Source organism: Trachurus trachurus, assembly GCF_905171665.1.
Source record: "Trachurus trachurus genome assembly, chromosome: 19".
In the NCBI taxonomy this organism is placed as follows: Eukaryota; Metazoa; Chordata; class Actinopteri; order Carangiformes; family Carangidae; genus Trachurus; species Trachurus trachurus.
In genome coordinates, this window is record NC_139913.1 from 15,888,081 (window position 1) to 15,898,696 (window position 10,616).

Consider the following 10,616-nt stretch of genomic DNA (forward strand, 5'->3'; position numbering starts at 1 on the left):
TCTTCTTCCCTTGCTCTCTGCCTTTCATCACGACAGTTTTAGGTCACAGTGCAATTTCACATCCTTTAAAAGCCTTTTGTCTTTCAGTTGCAATTGATTAACGTTTACTAGTTGAATCAAACCAGATGTGTTGCACATAAAATACTTCTACCTGACAGACTGAACCAAACAGTTCAGAGAGCACTTTGAAAGATTGAAGTAGAGACTGTGGGGCTGTGGTTTGTTTTTACTAATGCATCTCAGGTAATCAGCCTTTTTAGCATGTGATTTTATTAAATAAGAAACTCCCGAGACTCACTCAAGGCCTGTGTGTGTGTGTGGGTGATTCATTATGCATGCAGCGTTGATGTGCATGTAGCCTGCGGCCAATTTAAATTGCATCCATAAAGCCTGGGCAGGTGTGGAGAAACAGACTGGCTTTTGGACCTTTCTGTTACTGCTCTCTTCCGCTGTTGCTGCTGTTGGTCTGATCCTATGCGCTCTGTGAGCAGTCACTGCAGAGACTCGCCTCTGGAGATGCAGCCGACGGAGCACGCCCCGAAAGAGAGCATGTCAACCAGAGCCCAGTCTGAATCACAATCTTCCACTGAGCTGAGTGGGTGCTTCACAAACAGTCCTCAGTGTGCATGGTAACACAAGAGAAGACTGTTGTGAAAAGTCTTGTCGTATATTCAGGATAACCTTGACATGCTAAACTTGGAAGTTGGTTATTTTCACAACTTCCATATTTTCTTCTTTCCACAAAACTGTCCTCATGTCACACTTCTGTGTTCAAAGGGACAGTTGCTGCTCCCACATTAAGAACACGGATCTACAGTTTGTGCATGCCTAAAATGCAGTGACATTCGACTTCATGTATATTATACTTGATGTTCTTAAACCCTAGTTGGTACTTTAAGATCTATAGCTTTCTTCCTGAACTGATCTGAGTATGGCATGAAAATATCCTCCTATGCCTCTTGTGGTTTTCTCTCTTCCAGCATGTTGGTACATCGTCATACCAACAAAAACATAGCAGCTGCATGCAGGCATGTTTTTACATAATCCTCCTGTGCAGGTACACACTTGCTGACTGCTTGCCTGCCATCTCTCTGCATGATGCCTAGGGATGATTCCTAGTGTAACAGACTTTTGTAAGAGTGTTATGCTCCTCTCAGTGCTGATAACACTGTATAGAGGTGTTTATAGAGGGCCTCAGGTAATTAGAGGAAAAATGGAACCATTCATCTGGACTTCCTCTGTTCCCAGTGACTGACTGCATGCACACTCACTTTAGACAGACCTGGAGCCACGCTGTGTGTTCCTAATGTTATTTTGGTCACCATGATGATGATGATGATGTTGTGTGGATCTGCCCCAGCTTGCTCTCTAGCTAACCTTCTTGTGACTTTGTTTCTCTCTTTCTCTCCCTCCTGTCTGCACTGACATCCCTCTCTCTTCAGGGTTTCTGTGTGTCAGCAGGCTGCTCTGGGAGGTAAAAACCAGTCAGTGTAAGCAGCATGTTTGACAGAGTGTTTCCCGGTCATCTCACACCAGCATCACTCCACCATGTTCCCCATCCATCTCTGTTCTTTCACCAGAGCTGGTAGCTGAGAACACATATCAGTGCTTATTTCCACCTTCCTCTCAATGTAGTGCCCAAGATCTATAATCTAATTCTTCTGGTGTTTTCTTTCTCCTCTGTTTAAACTTTCATTTCATTGTAATACTCAACATATTTAATTCCTCCTACTTCTTTGATTATGTTTGAGTTTTTTCTCCCTTTGTTGTGTTGATGGTTTCATTTTGTGAAGTTTGTCCAGATGACATCTTAATCACTGTAGAATACTGGTCTCTTGTCAGTAATATCCATATTGATCATGACATTTGTATTACTGTGTCTCATCATGTGACATATTTATGTATTTAAAGGGACAACTTGAGAATCAGAATGATTTAAAACAAAACTGACTGATCTACAGATACAGATAAAGTAGTTGTTTAACGTGTAGCAGGACAGTAGAGGCTGAGGTTTGATCCAGGTTATCCATCTGCTTTATCAGTTTTCTAACCACTGGATAGAGCATTTGTAATGTAATTTGACATGAGTCTGAAGGTTTTTCCTCAGTAGTGTGGCCACTGTTATGGAGTTCAAAGTAACTGGACTTTATAACTTTCTTGAAACGTTCTGTAAGGCTGCCACAGCCAAGTGTTCCAGCAGCTGAGTGAACGATGATGCTCTCTCTGACAAACGTCAGAGCTGTACACCAGTCATAGGAAAGTGAAAGTCAGTATGTAGTATGTAGACCACTGACTTCCAGTGTCTCAGAAGTTCTACCCCTCAGTCTACATCATTACTCTATGATGACAAAGTGAATAATGACTCAGAAAGCTGTCTGTGAAGACTGACAGTCATCCAGGTCTATGGCTTCCCAAGAACAACTGAATGAAGGGGAACACACTGCGCATGCATATCCAATATGTTGTATGTATTCACAGATCAGCCACAAAATTAAGAGCAGTTCCCAGTTCAGTCAGGCTGATTGATTTGTTAATTCTCTGTTATATTATTGCTCAGGTTTGTGTCATTTTCTTCCAGCTCATAAAATTCAAATTCTTTTGCTTTGGTTTCAAGTGTGGGCAACACACAATTCAGTATTTAAATTGTATGATGTTAACATCAGATTTCTGGCGTACTATTATACAAAACAGACGATTCATTGACATTCATGTACTTTTTTTACATAACCATAAATTAAGAGTTTTCAACTCCCAACAAAAATCCCACCTCACTGCAGTGGAGTCGATTCTCCACAGACTGAGGTTGTGTTCAACACTGGCTCGCTCACTCCATCTCTATGTTGGTTTGTGTCCCACTGTGTCTGAATTGTCGTGCAGTTTGCTAGTCATGCAATATTGATCTGTGTGTGTTTGTGTGTGTGTGTGACAGGGTCAGGGAGCCATCACAGAGAAGCTTCGCAGCCTCAGTATGCACGACCTCTCCCAGATAAACCAGGAGGACGGCAGAGGATACCCGTACTCAGCCAACCCTGCCATGAGGAGATCTCAGAGCACTGATGCTGCCGACGGACCAGGTACACACATACAACACACACACACACACACAGGCATTTGTTGTATATCTGTATACTTTTAGTGTTTAAGTTAGTAGCCACTAGGGATCTGAATAAAGAATATCTCCCTATACAAGCATTAAACCTGCAGACATTCAAGCACAAACGATGTTGCATAACAGAAAATGAAGAACGTGTTTAACACGTCTCATTTGCAAACTGATGGAACTCCTGAGTCACAGCCTGTTCTGAAAATAATGTGACGTGGCTCAGTGTTGGACAAATGCTGGCAAAACGGATGTTCAAAAAGAACAGTACTGATGATGAGGTCATGCTGTGCACACCACAGAGCGCACAGATGGGCTGCTCTCACAACACACAACACAACACACAGTCAACACGGCAACAACTCTTCATTCAGCATTTCAGGTCTCCTCAGGCTCTATCTCCGTTGTCCTTTGTTTCCTTCTTTCCCGCCATCCTCCCTTTTTTTTTTTCTCGATGGGACCTGCAGGTTGGCAGGCATTACAATGAAAGCACTCTGAAGGTGTGACTGTGTGTGTGTGTGTGGGTGGGAGGGAAAGAGAGAGGGAAAGATGACTTTCCCGCAGACAGAGGAGATGAGATGAGGTTCAGTGCGATGCTGGTGGAATGTCAAACACACACTCTCTCTGTTCCTTCTGTCTACCTCTCTGTCTCTCCCTCTCTCTCTCCCTCACACACACCCACACAAACAGAGCCCAGTCAGTGAGGCATGTAGAGAGAGAGGGAGTAGGGGCTGGGAGTGGGGGAGGAGTAGGAGGAGAAGAAGAGGACAGATGAGTGTATAGCAGGAGAGTGGAAATGTAAGGGATGAATGGAGACGGAGTGAATTGAAAGAAGAGGTGGATGGATTGAGGGAAGGAGGGCTGGGAGACAACATTAGCATACTGAGAGAGGAAAGAGTGTATTATGTATTCAGCTCAGCCCGTCAGCAGAGAGACACAGAGATGAAGGGAAGAGAAATGTTTTCACCCTCAGATCTGCTCTCTCTCTCTCTCGTTGCTGTGAGAAGTTTTCACATCACATGACCTCCACTGGTCGTATCGAAGCTGCAGTGGATTTGTTTAAACAAACCTCATGACTGCAGAGATAACTGGAGATATTCTGTATAATGTCAGTCAATCCCATGTGCAGCCAAGTGATGTGTGTAAGTAATTAACTAGCCTAAATGATTAAATGCTATGACCCTCGTTAGTCACCGCCAGAACAAATCATCAGGTAAACTAATTATTAAAATCTAATATTATATGACCAATGTTGGGCAGGATACTTAAAAAAAAAAAAAAAGATTAGTTGCTGTTAGTTATTACTTTCCCCCCGAAAATAACTGAGTTATTATATTGTGAAAGTAACTAATTACCAGGGAAAGTAACTGTTGTGTCACTTTTTTATTAAAAAAATTATGAAATGTTCAAATATATCAAATTACTCTTAAACTAACCACCTGTTAATCTTGAACCAACCAACTCACTCAGTATTCCTCCACACAGTCAGGCTCGGCGACGCCCATCAAGGAGCCTGACTATGCGGAGGAATACTGAGTGAGTTGGTTAGTTCCAGGTAAACATCTCTTTTCCGACTAGTTGATGGACTGAAACAAATGTGTATATAACGTCCACTTAGATGGGAGTATTATTTTGTGAAGGGACTTCTTGAGTCAAGTAATGGCGTATTTTATTGTCAGTAATAGTAACAGCATTATAATAGTAATAGTAACGGCGTTATAACAGGAAAACGGTAGCTTTTCAGATTACTCGCTCATGGAAAATGCAGCAAGTCGTTTATTTGTAACACCAATATTCCCATCACTGTATATGCTGTTGTAGCTGTTGTACTTGATGTTACACAGCTGCCCTCCACTGACCCTGGGTTATGGACACACATCAGTTTATTTTGACTGGGTCCCTCACATGCACACACTGTCCTGTTGCCCCAAATACCCATTACAGCAGTACATGTGGATTAATGTGCTGCTAAAAATACACAAACACACTGTTTCCTTTTGTTTGAGAAACAATTCTTAAAACTACAGAGGAGGGAAGTTGGACAGACAGAAGAGGCAGACAAACACATTACTGGCTGTGACCTTTGATTGATCTGATTGATTAAATAACTAATGTAGGATACTCTGAGCCGTACGTTAGCTCTGCACCGTGCTAATGGGGCTGTGGGATGACAGGGCCAAAGGTGGACTGTAAATGGACATTGACTCCCACTGATAGCCAATATGTCAGATGAAACCATGCACTAATAATGAGGGATCAGCATTACACATCGCCTAGCAGGTCAAGACAAAACCTCTCCTACTTCCTGTGTGAGTGCTGGATTTTCTAGAGGAATTTTAAAGGGATAATTCAACATTTGGGCAAATTCGCCTATTGCCATCCGTATAGTCATAGGAGTAGGTTAATTTCCCTTAATGATCGGTGCATGTTGTTTTGAGATCCGTGGGGCAGAGATGCAAGCTGTATTTGATGAGCTTGATGAGGGACAGGGGACCTGTACCATTCACCTCCATTGTGTTTGCTGAGCAGCTCATGTCTCCACAGATCTCAAAACAACATGCACTGATAATTAAAGGTAATGAACCTACTCCTATGACTATAGGGATTATGGCAATAGGTGAATTTGCCAAAATGTTGAACTAGCCCTTAAAAGGATTCCAGTGTCCTGATTGGACAAAGTGTTCCAGGTCTCTGGCAGGAACCCGTTAATAAAGCCTCCAGCTCTGTGCCTGACAGGAAAGGAGAGTATCACCACAGAGTAGACTGATAGTGGCTGGAAATGAAAATGTTGAATGCAGTGAAAATGAAACCCTGGAACTTTGCTGAGCTTCATTGTTTTAGTGTGAATGTAGGAGAGCAGGGACCTTCAACAGCCCGGTATCTGGGCTGTTTAAATAGCAGGACTAAGCTCCTTCATTCGCTTGTCCTTTTGTGACAGTTAGCATCCAGCCAACACAAACAGTGCTCAGATGGTATTTTTGTTCCCCGAGTTGGAATTCGAGGTCTCATCCCACCCTCTCTCCTCTGGGAGGTGAAAGGTGGAGAGACGGCCCAACACTGGAGAGTGGGGAGGTGTTCTCCTCTCTGACTGACTCCAGATGTGACAACATCAGCAACAGGAACACTATGGAACAACGTGCAGGCCCTGGATTTGTGTGATTTCAGTGAGGCTGTGCAGCTTGTAAGAAGCTTTCAAACATCAAAATGTGATCATGTTGTTGCACATTAAGAATGAACCAGTTTGCATTAAAATGAAAACCATGCAGCCAAGCAGTCTCACTACTTGTGCTCATGTTCATCTTTGAAATGAAGCAGAAGAAACATGGCAGCTGTTTTCTGTTCATTGTCAGAGATAAACTGTTGACCTGTTGCTCTAGTAAACTTGTCCAGCTGAGAATCAGGAGGCAGAGCAGGTTGTCCACTCCTCACTGAGCTGGTCCTGGTCCTGGTCCTGGTCCTGGTCCTGGCCCTGATGGTGTCACTGAACCTCAAGTTGCTCCCACTGAGCAGACCCAGAGCCCTGTATGAGAGCTCTGCCACCATCACAGTGTCAATGAGAGAAAATATCAGTGCAGCCCATTTTATTATGAAGCTGATTTTCCCTGCTGCACTGTGAAACGGGAGGTCTTTGTGTTGGCTCATGTATTACCTTTGTGACTGTTGTGTTACTATGGGCTGCTCAGGGAAGCAGCATTGAGACAGGTGTTTGCTGACCTCTGCTGGAGCAGCTGCTGACACACTCAGAGCTTGAATGAATCTATTGGTTGGATAAAATACAGAAGCTGAAACTTAGACACTTTACCTACCAGGCAAACCAAACTATTATTATTTTTTAATTATTATAATATGAATTCTGAACATAATAATATATGAAGTAACTGAATAATAAATTAACTCTAGAACCACAATAGAAGTATAGAAGTGTTAGATTGACCTAATTAAATTTCTTACCCTCATCCTTCTTTCACCTGCCTGTGTGATTTTAGACTCCTGACCTCAGCTCAGCTTTTTAACCACACATCAGAAATACCCACATTTACAGTACACATCTCGGTGTGTATCACGATGTTCCTGACGTGCGTGTGTGTGTTGTTTTCCAGAGTACTACTATGACCAGGATGAGAGGACGGATGAGGAGGCCGAGCCGACCTTCTCCGAGGACGAGGCCGTCACCCAGAGAGGACTGAGACGATCGCAGAGCGTCAAGATGACACGAGCCAGAGTCCGTAAAGATGTGAGTGTCCTGCTCCGTTAACACATGGGTTCAGACGGCCGAAAGCATTTGTCTCTTAACAGATCAGAGAGGAGTCTACTTGTTGTGTTGTGTTTATTCTTGTTGTGAAATCATCTGTATGCTGCAGAAACACATGACACATGTTGTTCTTATTGTTTTGTCACCAGGCTCGTTATGGATCCCTGAAGATTAAAGGCAAGAAGAGGCCAGCACTGAGCTCTGTTAATTATGCAACATGAAAAGCTTTTGGCTTATACACATACGCACACACACTCACGCACATGCACACACACACACACACACACACACACACACACACACACACACGGTATTGTCTGTATTTCAGCTCTGACTCTTTAATCTCTCTGCTGACATATTTATTACCAGTTGATCCCAGAGACTCTGAGAGAATTCACTGTCAGAAAACTTTGATGTTTGTCGTTGAGACAATGACGTACATGATGTTTTTTTTTTTTGCTTGGACTTGTGTTTGTTTCATCTGTCATTCATGTGTGTTGGTGTGATGCGATATCTGTGGTCTTTTAGATTTTAGATCCATCTGTTTGTGGTACCACTTTCCAACAAGGCCTCCTCTGGGGAGTTTATTAACTAACGAAAGACTTATCTATTAACAAGATCATTATCAAATGCTTTAAAGCACAGTTATAGGCTGTTCATAACAACAACTTTTGGATTGCCAGACTTTGCTTGTGTTTATTCTCATCCATCATACATTTGGCTCTTCTATTCATTAGGATGTCTCCCAATAGTCGGCCACCTCCTATGTGTCAAAGTTGTAGCAGTGGACTTTGTTAAAGCTACATTGATTAGTGTATTTGTCCACTCATGGGCAGCAGAGCTGTAAACACAACATCTGGCATGTTGTGATGATGAATGTTTGAGCAACATTGGCATTCAGTTGTTTTTCACTCTCTTTGCTCACATCATAACATTTTCAATGTCAATTTTTAATGTAAAAATAATGATCAACTCAGCTGTGACGCTGACTAATGTTAACAAACCTGAGATGGATGAAGTGTAGTACAGTGCTGAGTCAGGTTCCTGACTATTATTAATGTCACTCCACAGTTTAGCTGGTTTTAGATGGAATGCAAGTAACATATTGATGGTTGTATAGCAGTTAATATAATTGTAGGTGTCAGTTTGAGCCACAGTAGCTGTTGACAGTTTAAAATATGCATGACTCGGCTTTAATAATGTATATACTATACTACTACAGCAGGCAGACACAGTTGGAGAGCACCTTCCCAGCATTTTTAGCAGCAACAAGCCAAAGCTATTTTTAACAACCTGGCAACCCAAATGTTGTTTTTATAATTGGCCTCTGAATGACCTGCACCGCTTCATTAAATGACTTAATGACCCATGAAGTAAGCCGTCAGGTTGAGCGCAAACCGCCTCATGACGAGGACCTTTTGAAACCTGGTGCCAGTTTTGCTTCAGCTGCCTTTCAGGTGTGTTATCAACGAGGAAGCGCTGACACTAGTGTCGGAGGCTGTTCAACCTCTGTATGGCTCAGTGTAGTAACAGACTATTTTTTTTTAAATCTTGGCGGACACATTTAGACGCAGACACTTGCAACATTCCCTGTCACAGCAGTGACGATATCAGAGCCCGGGTCTCAGCAGGACACGGGCGGTTCTAAACTCTCCTTTGAACTTTAAGAGAGGAGGGACTGACCCTGCTTTGACTCGATCTTAAAAACAGCAGCAGATTAACACTTTCCCTTACTGCCATCAGAGGACGACAGTGGACACCAGTGAAGAGGAGGAAAGAGAACAGAACAATGTCATTCCTCCAGGTTTTCAGTTTTTCTGAGAACCCAGAACTTCCTCTTACAGTTGATGATTATCTCTTGTTTTTCCTACTTTTTACCTGTGTATTTTTTAGGGTATTTAGGGTATTAACTGTGTGACCTGATCACATGTCTGGTTGTAAATTTCCAGCTGTATTTTGTTTATCAGTGAATATATCGTTTTGAATTGTATTATTTTGTAACCACCTGTTTTTGCACATATACCTCCTCCCAAATTTGTTTTTTTTTATGCTGTCATTGCTTTGTCATCTCATTTTATAATGTACTTTGCTGTGGGAGGATGCAGCACACTGTGTGAGCTTAAGATTTCTCATTGCTTTTTACAGTTTGACTTGTTTGTGTCAGTGCTTCACTGCAGAGACTGTAGACGTTGCTGTGGAGAGACAGAGGAGTTGGGTATATGTTGTTTCTCCGGCAGAAACATCGTCCTTCAGATCCGTCGCCGTGCTTCTGGTTCAGCAGAACGTCTGTTCTGAAGCAGAATCACTCCTATTGACTGATTTTAGAAAAAAAAAAGCCTGAACAAAGTGGTGTCTATCAGGACGACAGTGATGGTGTGGAAAGTCAAAGAAACCACAGCCAGCTTTAAGAAGAGGATCAATCACAGCAACACAGTTCAATGTGCTTATGGACACGTTGTCATTGTTTACTGCAGGGCTGTCATTACTATCTGTCCAAATCCCTTGTGGTCCAGCAGAGGGTGCTCTTCAAATCTATTATCACTTTGACCTTTTGCTGCCCTACTGGCTCTTTACTAACTAGACTAATCAATACAAGTGGAAGAGGACACTACAGAGCAGAGCTGTGCTGGTCCGACCACCTGAGAAGCACAGTGGAAATATCATGGATTCCTCACTGTGGACCAACATACAGTAGATGAGGCCGACTCTACAACAGAAACAACCTGCTGCTGCAGCACAGGGACCACAGCCAGAGGAGCTCCACACTCATCCTCAAGACTCTTACAAACAAATACAATGTTAGTAACATGACTTTTTAAAGTGACAAGTCTAATTTTAAACTATTTTCCAAACAGCTCTGTGGACCAGCAGAGTTCTGCACACTTGGAGAGTCTATCATTTGCTCTAGAGACCAAGAACCATCATTTAGTTTTTTAAAGTGTAACAACAAACCAACCTTGCTCTTATTATAATGTGGATGATTTAATGCTCGTAACTGACTAATGAAACCAAAGCTTCATGTACTCACCACAGTGTGGTTGGGTTGTCGGGTCTGTGTTGGTAAAATGTCTGGTGTGTGGATTGTTGGATTTAAAATGCAATAAAATAAATGCTGTCCGAAAAAGGAAGGGCAACAATTAAAGTGTGTGTGGCTGGTTACGTTGTTAGTCTTCATGTATTAAAACTGTGTTGTTTGCTGTGTTAGCCTGTTAGCTCCAGACTGGACACACTGTGCAGTCAGTCACTCTGCTCATGAGATACATG

General features: G+C 42.5%; 1 protein-coding gene across 2 annotated transcripts in view; it reads left to right on the forward strand.

Annotated features, from left to right (window-relative positions):
- Positions 1–9,768, forward strand: part of reep3b (receptor accessory protein 3b) — a 34,137-nt gene extending 24,369 nt beyond the window's left edge. For both annotated transcript variants that reach the window (XM_083994112.1, XM_083994113.1), the window contains 3 exons: positions 2,930–3,074; positions 7,201–7,334; positions 7,502–9,768. In XM_083994112.1, coding sequence (XP_083850238.1) covers positions 2,930–3,074; positions 7,201–7,334; positions 7,502–7,573 — 351 coding nt within the window. In that variant the 3' untranslated portion in view covers positions 7,574–9,768. The remainder of the gene's footprint in view (positions 1–2,929; positions 3,075–7,200; positions 7,335–7,501) is intronic.
- Positions 9,769–10,616: the final 848 nt, after the last annotated feature.